At 39.8% G+C, this 20,758-nt stretch overlaps 1 protein-coding gene across 6 annotated transcripts; it reads right to left on the bottom strand.

Annotated features, from left to right (window-relative positions):
- Nucleotides 1-1,918: 1,918 nt before the first annotated feature.
- SPATA5L1 (spermatogenesis associated 5 like 1) lies at nt 1,919-19,956 on the bottom strand. 6 transcript variants are annotated; one of them, XR_006344076.1, is made up of 9 exons: nt 18,783-19,956; nt 16,811-16,996; nt 11,699-11,857; nt 7,002-7,211; nt 5,974-6,198; nt 4,573-4,707; nt 4,222-4,270; nt 3,707-3,832; nt 2,238-2,260 (listed from the first exon to the last, which is right to left on the bottom strand). XR_006344076.1 is itself a non-coding variant. In XM_043920596.1 (8 exons), exons 1-8 carry the CDS (start codon nt 19,875-19,877, stop codon nt 2,093-2,095), a joined length of 2,304 nt encoding a protein of 767 aa, XP_043776531.1. In that variant the 5' UTR covers nt 19,878-19,955; the 3' UTR covers nt 1,919-2,092. The 6 variants fall into 6 exon arrangements, 3 of the variants coding, with proteins under 3 accessions (XP_043776531.1, XP_043776532.1, XP_043776533.1); XM_043920596.1 differs by lacking the exon at nt 4,222-4,270 and having other exon boundaries at nt 1,919-2,260; nt 18,783-19,955; XM_043920597.1 differs by lacking the exon at nt 4,222-4,270 and having other exon boundaries at nt 1,919-2,260; nt 4,573-4,703; nt 6,006-6,198; nt 18,783-19,955.
- Between the last annotated feature and the right edge of the window lie 802 nt (nt 19,957-20,758).

Genomic DNA, 20,758 nt, shown 5'->3' with positions numbered 1-20,758 from the left:
TTGTTCAGTTGCTAAGTCATGTCCGACTCTTTGTGACCCCATGGACTGCAGCACACCAGGCTTCCCTGTTCCTGTCCTTCCCTGTCCTTTACTATCTCCCAGAGTTTGCTCAAACTCATGTCCATTGAGTCAGTGATGCCATCCAACCATTTCATCCTGTATCGCCCCCCTTCTCCTCCTGCCTTCAATCTTTTCCACCATCAGGGCCTCTTCCAATGTAGTCAGCTCTTTGCATCAGGTGGCCGAAGTATTTGAGCTTCAGCTTCAATCCTCCCAATGAATATTCAGTATTGATTTCCTTTAGGATTGGTTTGATCTTCTTGTATTTAAATTTAAAAAAATTTATGGTTAAGAAAGTCAATTCATGTACTCAAGTTATTCCAAAGACACTTAAATGTTTCCCAATAACTGGATTGAGTGTGTGGTGTTTAGTCGCTAAGTCGTTTCTGACTCTTTTGTGACCCCCCCCTGGACTGTAGCCCTCCAGGCTCCTCCGTCCATGGAATTCTCCAGGCAAGAATACCGGAGTGGGTTGCCATTTCCTCCTCCATGAATTACATTTTATACCTATAAATAAGACAGGCCTTTTTCTTAATTGCTCAATTGCTTAGTAATAATCAGTTGTAATTATTAGTAATAATCAAAAGTAATTGCTCCTTAATTGCTTAGTAATAATCCTGCCTCCAGTCAGAAATAGGAAACTTTTCCAACAACTGCTTCACATTTATGACTTTGTATAGTTCATGCACCATGCTCTGACTGTACAGACACTTCTTTTGAAGCTCGTCTGGTGCTTAATTCACTGCATGATTTGTCTGAGGTCCCAGCTCCCAGCTGCCCTCTCCATGCCACGTCTGACTCCTTCACTCACACTCTTGTTCTCTGTGACACCTTGTGGGTGTCTCAGTAAGATACTTAGCAGATACTGTCACATGAGAAAAAAAACAAGAGCTACATAGTACCATGCCTTTTGGTTTTAAAAAGTCCTGTACACATCTGTATATGTATAAGGGACTAGGAGGTTAAACACCCAAGTGTCTTCTTCACGTTCATCTGTATTTTCTAGCATTATTACCTTTTAATTTTATTTTTCCATTCATTATTACCTTTTTAATAAAGGAAAATAAAAGCTTACATATAAGCTAGCTCCTTAAAAAATACTCAGAATTACAAAAGGAAAACTAATAGCTATACTGTGGAGATGGGGACAATATCAGAAACAAGCGGTCAAAATTAACATCACCAATAATGTACAGATATCACGTGTCTCCATCTGTGATCTGAGGACATGACAGCACATATACTGCTGCACGACACGAATCCATCATGATGTACTTAAGACACACACACGGCAGGAACTGACTATTCTATACAATAGTCTGTACTCTTCAGAAGTGTCAAGGTCACTCAGAAAGGCTGAGGAACTGTTTCAGATTAAGAGGCAGAAAGGCTAAAGAGAAATGACAACTAAGTGGAATGTGTGATCCTAGACTAGATCTTCTAATGGTAAAATAATCACTATTGGAACAATGGATGAAATTTATTGTCAGTAGATTAAAATGTTATATCAATGTTAAATTTCTTGAATCTGATAACTGCACTGTGGTCATATAAGAAAATAACCTCATTTATAAGAGATGTACAATGAAGTATTAAAGGGATAAAGATGTGTGATGTGTAAAATCTACTTTTAAATAGTTCATAAAAAATACTGTGGAGGGGAGGAGAAAGAGGGAGAGAAGGAGACAAATGTGGCAAAACGTTAAAAACTGGTGAAACTAGAGGAACTTCCAGTGGCCCAGTGGTTAAGAATCCAAGCTCCCCAGGTTCAGTTCCTGGTCAGGGAACTAGATTCCACATGCCACAACTAAGACCTGGCACAGCCAAATAAATAAATTTAAAAAAAACAATTGGTGAATCTGAGTTAAAAGTACATAAGACTGTCTTATTCTTTTAACTTTTCTGTATGAAATCTTAGCCTATCGGGCACAAGTTTGTTTATTTATAAGAAATAATACACACAAAGTAAGTTACAAATTATAGTGCATATTCACATTTCAATTAAGCCTTGAGCAGGTATGTAAAATAACTTTTAAATATCTTCTAAGATAGAAAATTCTTTTTTCTGAAATAAGTTTTTATATAAAGTCAAATCCTTATGACTTAAGGACGGTTTTACAGTCTTAAGTGATTCTAGAAAGTGCTCTTGTTTCACTGTGGTCGCTTCCAGTCCATTTTCTTGCAGAGCCAGCAAGGCGGCCTATAAAAGACAAACAATAGGAAATAATAAATACGCTTCACTGTTGTTTTATGATATATGGTTATACTTTAAAATCTGAACATCAAAATCTCAGTCTCACTTCACAGAAGTTCAATATTCGTGGCAATAAAAACATTAAGCTAAAAAGTTAAAGTGATTAAGTCTTCTCAGTGAACCATCTTTCCTTCTACATTACATTCTAGGCTTAAATGTGGGGGAGGAGGGGTGGAGCAGCGTGCAGAACAACTATATTGGAGTATAGATGAGATCAACTATACTCCAATATAAAATTTAAAAAAAAAAAAAAAAAAGATGAGCAACTGGATTCCTGATCTCAGAGTAGGAGTTTTTAAACAGGACACAGTACTGATCATAAAGAAACGGAAAATGAACAAACCACTGTTATACTAGGCTTCCCTGGTGGCTCAAATGATAAAAAATCTGCCTGCGATGCAGGAGACCAGGGCTCACTCCCTGGGTCAGGAAAATCCCCTGGAGAAAAGAATAACCCACTCCAGTATTCTTGCCTAGAGAATTCCAAGGACAGAGGAGCCTGGCGGGCTCAAGTCCATGGGATCGTAAAGAGTCAGACATGACTGAACAATTAACACTTTCACTGTTACACATAAAACCATGGAAGAACTTCACAGAAGATTAACTTCATAATCTTGAGTTAAAGAAGCAGACAGAAAAGGATACCATATGGTTCCATTAATATAAAGTGCAAAAGCAGCAAAAGTCATCTCCCCAGTGCTAGAAATCAGGAGAGTGGTTCTTTAGTGATAGAGTAGGAAGGCCCACGGAAAACTTCTAGCATGCTGATGACATTCTTTCTTGACCCAAGTGGTAGTTACACAAGTGTGTTCACTTTATGTTAATTCAGTGGGCTGTATCCTTCTGATCTCTGCATTTTTCTGATGTTATATTTTCACAAGTTTTTGGAAAGGAAAAACCTACAATGGCTGACCTTTTTTCTGCCCTCAAGATAAAGTTTAAATGCCTTAGAGTGCCTTACAGGGACCCGTGGGAGCCGGCCACTGGCCACCTCTTCAACAATGTCATCCCCTCACCTCTGATCACCTGGACGTTTTATTCCCGGTGCCTCAAACACTCCCCTTCTCTCCCACGGACTGGCTAACTCCCTAATCATCCTTCCACTTGCAATGTACACACACCTTCTCTCAGAAAGCCTTCTCTTATTTTCAAGTCTGGACTGGTATTCTTCTTAGCACCCTAAACTTCCCCAACTCACTACATTTTTAAATTCAGTATCACCTCTCGGTACCACCCCCTGCCCCATAAACCCGTAAGCCCTGAAGAGAAGGTAAGGGACCAGAGCGGCTTGTTTCACCTCCCATTGTGCCTCCCTTTCAGTAAATACTGCCAAGTGAATGAAGATCTGAATAAGTGCAGAAATGTGTAAATTTTCTTCACTAATTAACTTACTTCTTTGCAGAGGTTTCCAAGATCAGCTCCAGAGAAAAAACAGGTTTCTGCTGCTACCTTTTCTAAGGAAACATCAGGCCCCATTGGCATGTTTTTGGTACAGACTTTCAGAATAGAAAGCCTTCCCTGGAATAAAATAAAACATAATATGTTTAGAAGCTTAATGTTTGACACAATGTTATATTAAAACATACAGAATTTTCTATATTACAGAGAAAGTATATATATTTAAGAATTAAAAAATAAGAATCAGTTTTTCTCAAGAGGTAAGAAAGTAAATGTGACATCAAGATAAACTTTAACATTTTTATAATTTTAAAAAAGTAAAATAGATTAAAAAATTTTTTCATCCCTTCAAAATCTAATAAATAAAAAATGCAATTTCTGTGTCTTTCACCACTCACTGCCAGTGGCTCTGGTTGTGAAGGACAAAGGGTTTACTGATTCTTTGGCTGTGGATACATTATATGATCTCTTAAGCTCAGATTTCTCCACTGTAAAATAAGGATGCTCACCCAGATAATCTCCAAAACTCTTTAACGCTTTAGGATTCTTCCACTCTAGCTGTAAAATAATTTTGAGGAGACTCTTAAACTCAGTATTTTGAGTCTTCCACAAAGCTGAAATTACTACCATTTTTTAGGCTTATGTTTCTCTGAAAACAGGGCCAGAGTACCCAGCAAAAGCAGATGAAAATGATGATGTATGATGGGCCATCAGGTAAGGAAAAGCACAGAATCCAATACAGGACACACACCATGTATACCGACATCCAGTCAGGAACTCAACTCTGCCATCTTCTTAGAGCTCAGACACTGATGTGTTACTAGGAATGCTCACACAGAGTAAATGAGCACAGTGATTACCTTTTCATCTGGAGGTGGAATATAAATAATCTTATCTAGTCTTCCAGGCCGTAACAAGGCATCATCTAACACATCAGGTCTATTTGTTGCTGCAACAACCATGACGTTGCTATTGAAAATTTCTTGAAACTCTAGCTGAGGGAAAAAATACAACACAAAGTAATATCAATAAGTTGTTAATTAGTAAATGTATTTTTAAAAAATTACAAATCAGCAGGTCCATTTGTTTTTAAATACGAGAATACTGTTTTCTTCATTCTAGAATGCTTACATTTCCTATCCAGACCACCTTCTCAATATCAAGGCACCCTAGAAACAAATTATTAATCGAAGAGCTACTTTGTGCACACGGTGAAGGGAGTGATCAACCCCAGTGGGGCATCTCTCAATGTGAGAACTGATGAAAAATGCTCTACACCACAGCAGAGAACATCTATCTGCTGACCTGAATGCATCTGAGTCCCAGCCAATGATTACAACTTAAATGCATGACTTAAAAAGACAGAAGTATCTGACTAGCAACATAGTATACCTATGAAAACTCTTGGCTATCATGTTCTTGAAGAGGGAGATTTATTTTACCTCTCTTTTTTTTTTTTTTCTTTACAGAGGCAAAAATATGACAACCAATATAAGTTGCACGTATATAAATCCAAGATGAAGATTTTTTAAAAAATATCTAAGAGCTGCTATAGCAAGGACTTACACATGCTAAGCATTCAGAATTGTTGAACTTAATTTTCAGAGCAGTTTTTCCGTAATGTGATCTCTCAAAGCAATGAGGTCCCTGTATCTGCAAATATTTTAACAGAGGCTGGGTAAACACCTGTCAGAGGCTATAGCAGGAATTCCTGCTTTATGAGAACTGACTAGAACACCTCATGGGTCCCTTCAAATTCTACTGGCATATGTCTCTAAGGAGCTATAAAGATTCTCTTTCTATGGGACAATTTCTATGGAACAATTTAAGAAACAACCAGAAAAATAAAAGTTTAGGAAGGAACAGGATTTCCAAAGGTCAGTTTAACTTCATCAGAACCAAGGAAACCTCAACAAAACTGGAAATTTTTAATTACTGACTATTGGAAAGAATAGTCTGTTTTCTTCCATTTCACGTAAAACACCAGTTTCACAGGATACAGAAATTAAGACACTCCCTTCTCCACTAGCAGTATGTAGTTACATTTCTAATCTTAGGAAAAAATTCATTCATACATACCTAAAATACTTTATTATAAAATTTGCCTCATCTTCCCAGCTAAATCACAATTTTATCAGCTCTGTAAAAATCCTAATAAACTGAAATTATAGAATTCTATGAGATGAAGCCAGCATAGGGAAAGATAGTATAGATGCAGTCTGTTTGGCCTGGACTTTTGGTGTATCCTGGCTAGTAAATACCTCTTCATTTTTTTCCAGCTGCTTGCATTTACCATGTTGATCTGATTTACTTCCTCTTCTCTCTACAGTCTTCAATCCAACACCATCTAATTCATTTAGGAGAACAGAAAGAACACGATCTTGAACATTACATTCTGTTCTGCTGATTGATCGAGAGCCCAAGATTGAATCAATTTCATCCAAAAACACAATTGCTGGTGTATTTGCTCTTGCTTGTCGAAATACCTTTTGTTCAAAAGTGGAAATATTAAAAGGCTATACATCATGCCTTACTCATATGAATGAATGTTTTCTGCACTACTATTTATAATTTTTAAAATATAAAAAGAAAGATTCTAAATGTCTAAGAACTGGGGAATGAATAAATAAAATAAAGAACAGAGTATTATACAGGGGTTAAAAATTTTATTTTCAAAAAACACTTGATATTACCGAATTTTAAAAGTGGTAACACTAAGTTAAATCACAATAAAGATATATATGTATGTATACGTATATATATGTGACTGGATATATATATATACATATAAAATGAGTGGATAGTACATATATATAATGAGTGGATGGGGCTGCTGCTGCTAAGTCGCTTCAGTCGTGTCCGACTCTATGTGACCCCAGAGACAGCAGCCCACCAGGCTCCACCGTCCCTGGGATTCTCCAGGCAAGAGCACTGGAGTGGGTAGCCATTTCCTTCTCCAATGAGTGGATAGGTATATATACGTATCTATAATGAATGGATATACATATATAAAACGAGTGGATATTATATATATAATACATATTCCCGCCCAAGGAAACAAAACGACAAAGAAAATTCACCCAAATGTTAACAGTAAGTAGAAAGATTATGGAGGATTTCTTATTTATACTTTTCTATATTTTCTAAGTTTTCTATACACAAACAGGTATAACGTTAACAGGAAAAATAGCCAGTTACATTAAAAAAAAGTAATAAGGTTTATCCTTAAGGCAAGAAACAAAAATTCAAAAGTAAACTTAACTACATGAGGGAAAATAAACCAACCAACCTGAGACAGGATTTTCTCTGAATCTCCAACAAAAGGTGAGAAGAGATCAGCTCCACTCACTGAAACGAAAGAGCAATGACAACTCGTAGCCAGGGCCCTCACCAGCGTGGTCTTGGCACACCCAGGGGGCCCATATAGAAGAACTCCCTTTGGTTGTGTCAGGCCCATCCTAACAAATTCCCGAGGGAATTTCAGAGGCCATTCAATGCTCTAAAAGAACACAAAAAGAGACAGGACACAAAAGGAAACAGTTGTTTCAGTATACTGTGAAAAAAAAAAATTCAATAAATTCATTCAACAATCTTCAGCTACCTGCTATGAGCTGGATATGGGGTCCACTCTCCACACAGCACCCAGTGAGCTTATGATGTAAGTGAGGTCACATCACTTCCTGCTTAAAATCTTTCAATGACTTGTCAGAATTACAATATTCAAATCCAAATTCCTAACTTATTACTGCTTACAAGGCCTAACATAACCCATCACCCAAACACCCCAGTTTGTTCCCATCTCAGGGCCTTCACTTGCTAGTCTCTCTGCTTAAACACTCCCTTACAATCTTTGTGTGCTATTCTGCATCACTCAGGTCTCCATTCAACAGTCATTTCCTTGGAGAGGTCTTCCCTAACCACTGTAGTTAAAACAGACCTTCCTCCTCCTAGGCACTCTATGCTACTATCCATTTTTTATTTTTGGAGCACTCACTCATTTGCTATCTGAAATTACTGTATTCCCATGTTGAGTTTGTCATTCTGCTCTTGCCAGAATGTAGGCAAAGTTCACCTCTAAATCCCCATCACCTGGAATGACACCTTCACAAAGTAGGCACTCATTAAATGTTATCTGAATCATAAATAAATCCTCAGTACCTCTGAGGTAGATGGTTTTGTTATCATCATAATTTCAGAGATGCAGAAACTCAGGCTTAAAAAGTGAAGTAACTTGCCTAGGCCTTATTACCTTATTGAGAGTGAGGTAGCAAAACTAGACTAATCCCAGACAGTGTAGGTCAAGAGCATGAGTTAACTACTGATACATTGCCTCTACAAGAAAAGACAGACAAGATCCCTGTGCTAGAAACTCCTATTGTAGTTGGGAAGATAGGCTTAAAAACTAACAACCAGGCCAGAGTAGGGCATTCCGTGGACAAGGAACAAATACATACAGAGACACATCAAACCATCCAGTTCATCTCCCAGCGGTAAGCAGAACAGAGCGGAGGACGTGGGAGGCAAGGAGTGATGGAGCTGAAATGGAAGTAGGAGTCAGATCACACTGGGCCTTGACTGTTTAGTCAACAATCGGAGCAGTATGGAGAATGAACTAGAAGGAAATGAAACCAGAGGGAAGTGGTCAATGAGTGCAATGACTCAGACTACAGAAATAATAAGGCTGGGTATGGCACAGGCAGCAGAGACCATGTGGAAGGGATGGACTTGAAACATAAAATATAAGTGTATTTTATGCAGGGGCGAAGTCCAGAGGGGAAGTTACGTGACATACAACATGAGATGCATTTAGAAGACAGGTCTCTGACTTAGGGGATAGGGTAACTGGCTGTCTTCACTGGGAGAGGGAATCTAGATGTAAAGATGGAATTGACAAGTTGAACTCTGGACATGCCACGCTGAATCCGAGATCCCTGGAAGTTATTTAGTGGGCAGGGAGTTAAGTAGTTTTGATGGTCAAAAGATTTATGAGCTAGCTGCTTTCAGGAGACAGCTGAAGTCTGGGACACGCTTCAGGAGATAAGAGATGAAGGACTCACTTAGAAAATGCGAAAAGAGGACTCTTCGGAGCTTGAAGAATTAGCATTTAAAGTAACGGAGAGGAGTGCTCAAAAAGGTAGGAAAGCCTAACATCTCAGAGCTAAAGGAAGACAGTGTGTCTCACAGCAAAGTATGGCTATTTTGTGGGGATTAAATGAGAGCATATAAGAAAATTAGAGCATATTTAAATGTGCTTTAAGAAAACAGGAGATATCAAGGGAAAATTTCATGTAAGGATGTGCACGATAAAGGATAGAAATGGTTAAGGACCTAACAGAAGCAGAAGAGATGGCAAGAATACACAGAAGAACTGTACAAAATGTCTTAATGAACCAGATAACCAGGATGGTGTGGTCATTCATCTAGAGCTGGACATCCTGGAGTATGAAGTCAAGTGGGCCTTACAAAGCACTGCTATGAACAAAGCTAGTGGTGGTGATGAATTCCAGCTGAGCTATTTCAAGCCCTAAAAGATGATGCTGTTAAAATGCTGCACTCAATATGTCAGCAAATTTGAAAGACAGCAGTGGCCACAAGACTGGAAAAGGTCAATTTTCATTCCAATCTCAAAGAAGGGCAATGCCAAAGAACGTTCAAATTATCATACAATTGCATCATTTCACATACTTGCAAGGTTAGGCTCAAAATCCTTTAACCTAGACTTCAACTGGCTGAAGTGAACTGAAAACTAGATGTACAAACTTGATTTCAAAGAGGCAGAAGAAATCAGAGATCAAATTGCCAACAGTTGTTGGATCATGGAGAAAGCAAAGGAATTCTAGAAGAACATCTACTTCTGCTTCATTGACTATGCTAAAGCCTTTCATTGTGGGGACCACAACAAACTGTGGAAAATTCTGAAAGAGATGGGAATACCAGACCACCTAAACTGCCTCCTGAGAAATCTGTATGCAGGTCAAGAAGCAACAATTATAACTGGACATGGAACAACGGACTGGTTCAAAATTGAGAAAGGTGTACAAGACTATATATTGTCACCCTGCTTATTTAACTTCTATGCAGAGTACATCATGTGAAATGCCGGGCTGGATGAAGTCCCAGATGGAATCAAGACCACCAGGAGAGGGCTGCCCCTGACGGTTCAGTGGTTAAGACTCCACGCTCCCAAGGCAGGGGCCCTGGGTTCAATCCATGGTCAGGGAACTAGATCCCACATGCCCCAATGAAGATGGAAGGCCCTGTATGATGCAACTAGGACCCAACACAGTCAAATACATACATACATACATATATACAGATACACACACACACACACACACACACAAATATGTATAAAGATTACTGGGAGAAATATCAACAACCTCAGATATGCAGACGATACCACTCTAAAGGCAGAAAGTGAAGAGGAACTAAAGAGCCTCTTGATGAAGGTGAAAGAGGAGAGTGAAAAAGCTGGTTTAGAACTCAACATTCAAAAAACTAAGATCATGGCATCTGGCCCCATCACTTCATGGCAAATAGGAAGGGAAAAAGTGGAAACAGTGACAGATTTTCTTTTCCTGGGCTTCCAAAATCACCGTAGGCAATGACTGTGGCCGTGAGTTAAAAAATGCTTGCTCCTGGAAAGGCAAGCTATGACAAACTTAGATATCTATTAAAAAGCAGAGATATCTCTCAGCCGACAAATGTCTGTATAGTCAAAGCTGTGGTTTTTCCAACAGTTGTGTACAGATGTGACAGTTGGACCATAAAGAAAGCTGAGTGCCAAAAAACAGGTGCTTTCAAATTGTGGTGCTGGAGAAGACTCTTCAGAGACCCTTGGACTGCAAGAAGATCAAACCAGTCAATCCTAAAGGAAATCAACCCTGAATATTCACTGGAAGGACTGTTGCTGAAGCCGAAGCTCCAAGACTTTGGCCACCTGATGCAAAGAGCTGACTCACTAGAAGACCCTGATGCTGGGAAAGAGGGCAGGCAGGAAGAGAAGGGGGCAACAGAGGATGAGGTGGTTAGATAGGAACATCGACTCAATGGGCATGAATTTGAGCAAACTCTGGGAGATGTGGAGGACACAGGAGCCTGGTGTGCTTCAATCAGTCGGGTCACAAAGAGTCAGACACAACTTAGTGACTTAGCAAAACAAAATGTGCCTACCCATGGATACAAGGATTCCAGGGTTCACTGCAGATACAGCTCCTAGTTAAGATAAATAAATTATAATGGATACTTATAAATTAGTCTTGTGTGTGCTTGATTTGAGAAACCTACTTTCTTATGGCAGGATCACCCAAAGGGGAATTGGCAAAATTAATTTCTGGAACTGCAATGCAGGCAAGAAAATCCAGTGAGCTGTGGCCCTTAACAGCCACTGTGAGAATCAGTATCAAGTAACTACTCAGGCCAAAGTGACTGTTAATTATAATTTTGTGTTTTTACCAGTCCTGGGGTAAATTCAGACCTATGAATGAAAAATTTGTATTTGTACAGTCTATGAACTAAGAATGGGTTTTACATGTTTTAATGTTAAAAAAAAAAAAGAATATTCTGTGATGTGAAAATTATATGATTTCACTCTCTATAAATAAAATTTCATCAGAACATAAATACTTATTACATATGACTGCTTTTGTGCTGTGATAGCAGAGTTGAATGACTGCAACAGATACCATAAAACCTAAATTATTTACTTTCTGGTCCTCCACAGAAAGAGTTTACTGATCCTTCATCTAAATTAGAAACTCTTTAGAGCAAAAACTAAACAAAAAGGTGAAGAAAGAAAGTATGAAAAATGGCATTTGATGTCTGTAGAGTCCAGTTAAACAAGGACTGAAAGGCGATCATCAGATCCCGATGTTAGGTTCGCATTAGTGAAGGCAGCCGTAAGTTTCAGTCCCACTTGTTTACAGCACAAATGCATTACACTTAGACCATCATATTCTACTGGCTTAAGCAGATTCTCTATCTCACCTGCTTTAACTTCAGTTTTACATCTTCAAGGCCACCAATCTGCTCCCAGCCAACAGGTTTGATGTCTGTCAGTCCAATGACACTTCGAAGTGATGAGGGTTGGATCTTTTTAAAAGCTTCAAGGAAGTCTGTTTCATCAATCGTCGGATTGTCCTGGTTCTGAAGTAATCCACCCCAAAAGCGAAATCAAACCAAAAATCAGGTGGGCCTTTTTTGTGGTACACAAACATGATTACTTTTTTATTGTGATCCTTATTTGAATTTATACATCTATTTTGTTATCACTATAAAGAAATTTATAACACATGGTATGAAAAAACTAAATGTCTCCCCCTCAACTCCCACCAATCTTCATCCCCAGAGAATGTCAACAGTCTCCTGTGTATTCTTCCAGTATGTTTATGACATACGTATATCCTTTCAAAGAGACACACAAATGGGACCATACTATACACATTAATTTGTACTTTTTCATCTCTCAAGAATCTTTTCATGTCCATGAATACAGTAATACCTCATTCTTTCAGACAACTGCATAATATTGCATGAGTATTTTAATGACATCCTTCTGTTGAACAGAGGTTTTCCAGTCTTTTGGTGCTAAACACAAAGCTGCAACTGAATGTCTTTGTACACGTGTTCAAGTATTTTATATAATACTTGCCTCAAAATAGAATTACTGTGCTTAAGAGTATGCACACTTACAATTTTCATAGCTACTATTAAAATGTGCTCTAAGCTGTACCAATAATATGAAGCTATTTTCCCCACACCTAACACTGGACATGACCAAACGTGAAATTTCTGCCATTGTGACAGAAGACATGGTGTTTACTATTGTGTTAATTAAATTTCTTCAATCAAGAGTGAGGTAAAAGGAATAATGGAATTAGAAAATAAATGTTTCAACCATTACAGTAATGGCTATTTGAGGCAAGAGTCATCAGTGGATGCCAATCTAGGGGAGAGAAAGTCTGACGGGGAACAGGATACTTGCATTGTCTCAGAGGGGCTCCTCACAGATTTCTTATTAGTTGCAAAGGGAAAAATAACAGCTCTATAGCAGATAAACTGGACCAACGCTTGACTAGTTGATCGCACCAGTCATCCACGAGGGGCACCCCCAGTGAGGAGCAGGTGGACACACTCACATTTAATGCAGTGTTCCCAATGGGCATGCGTAACCTGAATCTAACTAGGAGGAAACAGAAAAACCCAAACTGATAGATGCTCTGTAAAATCACTGACTTTAAATCTTTAAAAATGTCAGTGTCAAAATTTCGCACACACACCAAGAAAGTGCTATGGAAATGTTCAAAATTAAAGAAAACCAAAAACTAAACATAATACATTATCCTGGACTAAATCCTACACTGAAGGAAAAGGGTGCTACAAAAATTCAAACAGCCAGCAAAATCAGAATAGGGACTGTAGATCTGACAACATTTTGATCAGTGTTAAATTTCCTGAATATAATGAGATTATACATACTCGTTCATAGGAAATGGACACTAAAATATTAAGGGAAAATGGGTTAAAACGCATGCAACCCATTTTCAAATGATTCAGAAAAAAAGAACAATGTGTATATGTATACAGTTGACTCTTGAACAACATGGAGGTTAATCCTCATTTAAGTAGAGGTAGCCCAACAAATCTGTTGTTCCCCGCATCCGTGTAGATTCAGCCGATCCTGGACCGTGCACTACTTGTAGGATTTACTATCAAGAAATATCTATGTAAAGTGAACTGGCGCAGTGCAAACCCCTGTTGCTCAAAAATCAACTGTATATATAGAGAGAGACAAAGAGAGTAGAGAAAAGAGAGGAAGATAAAGCTAATATGGCAAAATGCTAAAAACTTGTCAGCTTGGATAAAGGAATTAGCAGGAATTCTCTACCTTCAACACTCCTTGAAGTTTTAATTTTTAAAATTTTTCCCCTGAAGTTTTAATTATTTCAATATAAGTTTTTAAAAAAGAGAAAGAATCAAAAAAGACTAATCTTTAAAGAAAGTTGAGGACTTTTCATGTTTATTAGTCATTTGTAATCCTTTCACTGTCAACTATCAGTTCATCAGTTCATATGTTACTACATATTTTCTCTTGGATTGGTCCTATTGCTTTGTTAAGACTTCTTTCTATACCAAGGGAAAGTATTTTTCCCAGTCTGTCTCATGTCCTTGCCTTTGCTTATAGTATTGTTTGTTTTGCTTTTGAACTTGTCATCTTTTTTAAAAATAGTATTGTTTTGCCATTCTAAAACTGTCAAATCAGTAAATTATCTTCTTTTTGGCTATTAAAAATTCATATTTCTATTTGTAATATCTGTATTATATTTAAGTATTTACCCTTACATCAAATTCTGAATATTTAGTTGTCCCAAAATTCCCATTTTCAATAACAAACTATTTTATCCCATTTATGTAAGATTAAATAAGTGAATATGTATATACAGAGCTATTCTTAACAGTGTTGCTAAACATGTTAATAATTATAATCTCTGGGAGATGAGATTTCAGATAATTTTTATCTTGTTTAATTTCTCACAAAGAATGTTATTAAATAATTTTTTTTAATAGAATCTTTTTTTTTTTTTCTAGCTAACAGTATCAGATATTGGGTAAATGAATACTAATATACTTTAAGTGAACACCAACTAACATTTGAAAATCCCATTTACACTTCCAGATCATTAGTGTGTGTATTATTCACTTGATTTTCATAAACCTTTCAGGCAGATAAAATCATTTCCCCTCCATGTGTATATGTTTATGTGTTAAACTGTATTTCCAATACTTTAATAGACATACTTGACAAAAAGCTGAACAAACTCTAAAGTGTCCTCATCTGCCCTGTAATAGACAGGGGCAGCAACAGCCCCTCAGCTGCCTGGAGAGGGAAAAAGAAACAGATGCAACCAGTACATGCCCAGACGCCTCTGTCCACTCTTCCTTTTTGCCTTTCTTTTTCCCACTTTCCCTGGTTGTTTATGGACTCAGCCATCACCTGTGGTAACTATGCCTGGGCAGGCCCTCCTGAGGCAGCAGTGGGCTCCACCCTAGGACAACTGCAGAGGGCTGGTCCACCTAAGCCAATGTGCTTTAGGCCAAACCTGGAACTTCAGAGCAGAGGGAATTCTAAATGTAAACCTCTGTTCCCACATCCTGTACTCCTGTCCTCCTTTCAAGAGGCATATATTCTCACATCTTCACACATGGGACTTGTCATTAAATCTTTAAGCACTTTTGGTTCTAAACCCCAAAGATGAGGACTTAAAGTTCACATAATTCCTTCCCTACCTTCAGTGTAAGAGTAAAAATAAAGGAAAAGAAGATGAGGAAGGATAGAAATTAACTAGGTAAAAATGTTTTCAAAATCTAGGATAAATCATCCTTTTATGGTTAAAAAAAAAAAAAAGCCCTCAAAATTAGGGGTTAAAAAGTATCTAAGATCAAAGGACAATTTTAAGTGTTACAATAGAATCCCTAGCACAACGAAATTAATTTTTTCTGGAGGAGTTTAGGGACTCAGGATGACTTATTACATACAAAGTGAACAGATTTTCCAATCTATATTGTTGAGAACTACTACATTTAAGTTAATATCCCAACTATTTTTTCAAAAGGCAGTCATGAATTAAGGATTTAAATGTCAAAGATGAATTTAAGTAAAATTCCAGACACCTAAACTTCTCCAGAGTAAGAATAGGTTCTTTTCCCTACAAGATGAGTATTGATAAAAAAGGGGAAAACAGTATCTTAATAATGGAGAAATCTCAGAAATAACCACCTTATCCAAGATATCAAACCAGTAACAGGACAAAGATATATCATTTCTACCTAATAGATGCAATGAGAAGAACACAGTATCATTTCTGGAATATGTCTGCCAAAAATGCAAAACCTGAACCACACCATGAGAAAATATCAGTCAAACCTACACTGAGGAATATCCTACAGAACAACTGAACTGTACTCTTAAAAATAATTGAAGTCATAAAAGAAAGACTGAAGAAGTTTCTAGATTAAAAATTAAGAAAACCATGACAACTAACAAATGCAATGTGTAATACTGGATCAAAAAAATTTTTTTTTCTTTTTTCCTTTTAAAATTTTTGCTACAAAGAAAATTAATGGGACAAATGGTGCGATTTGGATAAGGTCTATATAGATTAAGTGAAAGTTGGTATTAATTTCTTCATCTTGATTATTGTACTATTGGTTAGTCTGATATTAGGAAATAAACACTCAAATTTTCAAAGTTATGTGGGCATCTTGGCTGCACTTGAGAGTATGAGTATATATATATATATATAAACAACCATACACATGAAGAGAGTATGATAAAGCAAAGGTGATAAAATGTTACATTTGAAGAATCTGGGTGAAGAAAATGCAAAAATTCTTTGTACTATTTTTGCAACTTTTCTCTAAGTCTGAAGTAGATTCAAAATAAAATGAAAATTTTAAAGACACATGTTTGATTCTTCTGGGGGTATAGTGTCTTTTTCCTCATTGCTCTGGGCTTTAGCACTAAAGAGTTAGCATGGGAGAACGGGAACAGTCCCTCGGCCGACCTAGAGAAGTCAGCTCTCTGTCCCCACTTTCAGTCATACACTATTTATATATGGAATTCAGATGTAAAAATACATATAAGAAACAGATGTCTACAGATGTACAGAACAGACTTTTGGACTCTGTGGGAGAAGGCGAGGGTGGGATGTTTCGAGAGAACAGCATTGAAACATGTATACTATCTATGGTGAAACAGATCACCAGCCCAGGCTGGATGCATGAGACAAGTGCTCAGGGCTGGTGCACTGGGAAGACCCAGAGGAATCGGGTGGAGAGGGAGGTGGGAGGGGGGATCGGGATGGGGAATACATGTAAATCCATGGCTGATTCATGTCAATGTATGACAAAAACCACTACAATATTGTAAAGTAATTAGCCTCCAACTAATAAAAATAAATGAAAAAAAAAAAAAAAAGAAACAGATGTCTAAGGTATCAAAAGTTTCAAGAAAAGGTACTTACCACTTTTTTAAGTCCCCAAATTAACTTGTTAAATTAATAAGAGGGTTAATGCAGGTCATAAACCAATACTTCTTACCTTCTCACTATGAAGCAGAGCCTGCATGGCAGCCTCCCTACAGAGTGCAGTCAGGTCTGCGCCAACATAGCCAACTGTCATTTCTGCAAGGAGGTTCAAATCAACTTGACCAGAGACAGGCATCTTTGAAGTAATCACTTGTAGAATTGCCTTTCTTTGTTTAAGAGTGGGAGTTCCAATGACAACCTATGTGCGAAGCAAGAAAAGAAAACATTTACAGCTTAAAAATATTTTTTTATCTTCACAAACATGTATAATAATTTAGCGAACAAATCTGGAACTATTACTGAGTACTCTTAAGTACATATCTTAGATTCTGAATATGAGAAAATCCTTCTTTTCAAGAGTGAAAAAGCTGGCTTGAAACTCAACATTCAAAAAACTAAGATTATGGCATCTGGCCCCATTACTTCATGGCAAATAGAAGGGGAAAAAGTGGAAACGGTGACAGATTTTATTTTCTTGGGCTCCAAAATCACTGCGGACAGTGACTGCAGCCACAAAATTAAAGGATGCTTGCTCCTTGGAAAGAAAGCTATGACAAAAATCTAAACAGCAAATGAGAAAGCAGAGATATCACTTTGTTGACAAAGGTCTATATAGTCAAAGCTATGGTTTTTCCAGTAGTCATGTACAGATGTGAGAGTTGGACCATATAAAGAAGGCTGAGTGCCTAAGAATTGATGCTTTTGAACTGTGGTGCTGAAGAAGACCCTTGAGAGTCAGTCCTCTGGACTGCAAGGAGATCAAACCAGTCAATTCTAAATGAAATCAACCCTGAATATTCACTGGAAGGACTGATGCTGATGCTGAAGCTCCAATAATTTGGCCACCTAATACAAACAGTCAACTCATTAGAAAAGAACCTGCTGCTGGGAAGACTGGAGGCAAAAGGAGAAGGGAGTTAAGAGAGGATGAGATGATTACTTAGCATCACTGACTCAACGGACATGAGCTTGAGCAAACTCCAGGAGATAGTGAAGGACAGGGAAGTCTGGTGTGCTGCAGTCCATGCGGTCGCAAAGAGTCAGACATGACTTGTGACTGAACAACAACGTCAGGAAGTTTTTATTTTGTTATTTTTGAGAACCTACCACATTCTAGGAGCCAGTAAATGAGAAAGTCTATGTCCCCGCCCTTATGGATCTTATTCAGCAGGCAAGTATTAGATGGTGTGAGGAAGAAATCCACTCAAGTTCTAAACAGATTATGCTAATGTCTGCAATTATCAGCTGTCTCTTTACAATCCTACCACAAAGTTCAAACATCACAACCACTATTCAAACTATCTAACAGAAATCAAGAATCAATTTAGGGCTGAAGTTTATAAAATAATACTTGAATATCTGAATATTTTGAATATTCAATCTTCCTGGCAACTAAGAGAGCAACTGTGGTACAGGAGGCTGGCATTCAGACAAGGAATGAATAAATCTAGATAGAAGAGTTAACGTCTGCTTTGATTTAGTTCTTCCCTGCCTTCTTTCTTATTTCAACACATTTGTTTCTTGAGGCTATCTTTCTACTTTAGATTCTCATTCCAAAACCTAAGAGTTTAATAGCTTGTGTGTTAGTCATGTCTGACTCTTTGTGACCCCATGGACTATAACATACCAGGCTCCTTGGTCCATGGGATTCTCCAGGCAAGAATACTGGAGTAGGTTGCCATTTAATAGCTTGTAGTAGTCCTTAACAACTAACACTACTGGTAACAGTATTCATCCTCAGGGCCTGCACAACAATCCCAAACGGCCCCCTGGCTTCTCAGAGCAATTTGACTCTGCGAGGGAAAGGGTCCTGGCTCGCAGATCATTTGTAGACCAGAGAACGGGTTCTCTAAAAAAAAAAAAAAAAAAAGCCCCACTCCAGTCTCCCCGACTTCCAAAGTTAAGTGGGAAACGCCTCGGGGCAACCAACCAGAGGCACATAAGGCCAGGTTCAGGGGTAACGCGCTCACTGGCTGAGCATTTACCTCTCGGTCGAACCTCCCAGGTCTGCGTAGCGCTGGGTCTAGAGCATCCGGCCGGTTGGTGGATCCCACAACCACCACCTCGCGGTCCTCACCGATGCCGTCCAGCAGCGTCAACACCTGGGCCACCACGCGGCTCTCGGGGGCTTGGTGTGGGCCGCCCCGCCGGGGACACAGGGCGTCCACCTCGTCCAGGAAGAGGAGGGTGGGACGGCGGCTGGCCAGCTCCCGGGCGCGCTGGAAGATCCGCCGCACATTTTCCTCCGTCTCCCCGGGCCGAGAGCCCTGTAGCGCGGGGGCGCTCACCGCCAGCAGCTCCGCGCCCGTCTCCCGGGCCACTGCCCGCACTAGCTGGGTCTTGCCCACTCCCGGGGGGCCGGCCAAGAGCACCCCGCGTGGCACTTCTAGCCCTAGAGAGGCCAAGGCGCGCGGGTAGCAGAGCGGCAGGCGAAGGAGCTCCCGCAGCGAGTCGGCCGCCTCCGAAAGCCCCCCCAGGGTCACCTCGGACTGCGGCTCCTCTTCCGACCGAGGCACCTCGCTCAGACTGATGTGGGTGCGAGGGGTGACCAGCCCGGCCGGATTCGGGCTGGGCGCCCCGCTAACGATGTGCAGGGCGACCACTGGACCCGGAGCGCCTGGCGGAGCGGCCACCACGTGGCCCCGAGAGACGGGACGGTGCCTCAGCAGCTCCTGCACCGCCTCCAGCACCGCGGCTGCGCTCTGGGCACCGGACGCGCCCGCTTGCTCCCTCAGCTCCGGCCACACCGCTAGGCGCCGAAGTGGCGGGCAGGGCACTAAGCGGAATCGGTTCAGGTTAATAATCCCCCGAGACCCCGGCGCCCCCACTGCCGTCCCCGGGCTCGTGCACAGCGGGTCCAGCTGCACAAAGCCGTCCGCTCCATCCCGCCGCGGCCAGGCGGTGCAGAGGCAGGAGCCACCGTCAGGCAGCGAGATCTTCACCGCCGAGCCCAGGTGGGCGCCTAAGGCGCGGAGGGCGGTAGGGCCCAAACGACAGCGCTGGGTGCCTCGATCCCTGGCATCTACGGGTAGCAGCTTTAAGGGAGGTCCTTCCGGAAAGGAACCCGAGTCCGGAGCCATTTCTGACGAAAGACGCAAAAGCCAGGAAAATAAGGTAGGACTTCCACCGGGCCGGAAAGACCGGCACACCGCGGCCGGAAGCAGGTGATGCGCATGCGCCAGGGAAGCCGCAGATGCGAGTCCCTGATAGGTGGAAAGGACCAATAGGAAATTACACTAAGTTAGACAATGATGGGACCGTCAGGCTACTTTGCCACGGTGTTGGGTTTGGTAAAATCTCATCGCCCTCTTTATAGCTTTGCAGACACTATGAGTGACTTCTGGAGTCCATAGTCACTTACTGACCTCTGCTGTCTGTTTCCAGCTTCTAGGCTGGAACAACCTAAAAAGAACCAGGAAACTATACTGAGAAAAGATCCTGAGATGGGGAAGTCATCAATTAAACCCTGTTTTCTTCTTTCTCTTAATCCTATTGCTTTCTGCTATCTTTGAAGAACAAAGACTGTAAATTCAGACTTCTCAAGAACAGCTTTGTAATTTTTAAAAATTTTTATTGGAGTATAGCTGCTTTATAATGTTGTTTCTACTGTACAGCAAAGTGAATCATATCCTCTGTTTTGGATTTCCTTCCCACTTAGGTCACCACAGATCATTTAGTAGAGTTCCCTATACAGTAGGGTCTCCTTAGTTATCTATTTTATACATAACATCAATAGTGTATATATGTCAATCCCAATCTCCCAATTCCTGCCACCCAACCCTTCTCTCTTGGTATCCACACAGCTGTTCTCTATGTCTCTGTCTTTACTCTTGCTTTGTTTAAGGTGGCCTTACACATAGCTGTGAAAAGAACAGAAGCAAAAAGCAAAGGAGAAAAGGAAAGATACATCCATTTGAATGCAGAGTTCCAAAGAAGACCAAGGAGAAATAAGAAAGAATTC

Source organism: Cervus elaphus, chromosome 12, assembly GCF_910594005.1.
Source record: "Cervus elaphus chromosome 12, mCerEla1.1, whole genome shotgun sequence".
Lineage (NCBI taxonomy): Eukaryota > Metazoa > Chordata > Mammalia > Artiodactyla > Cervidae > Cervus > Cervus elaphus.
Note: the sequence above shows the minus strand (reverse complement) of the source record. Positions and strands in the feature narration are given on the sequence as shown.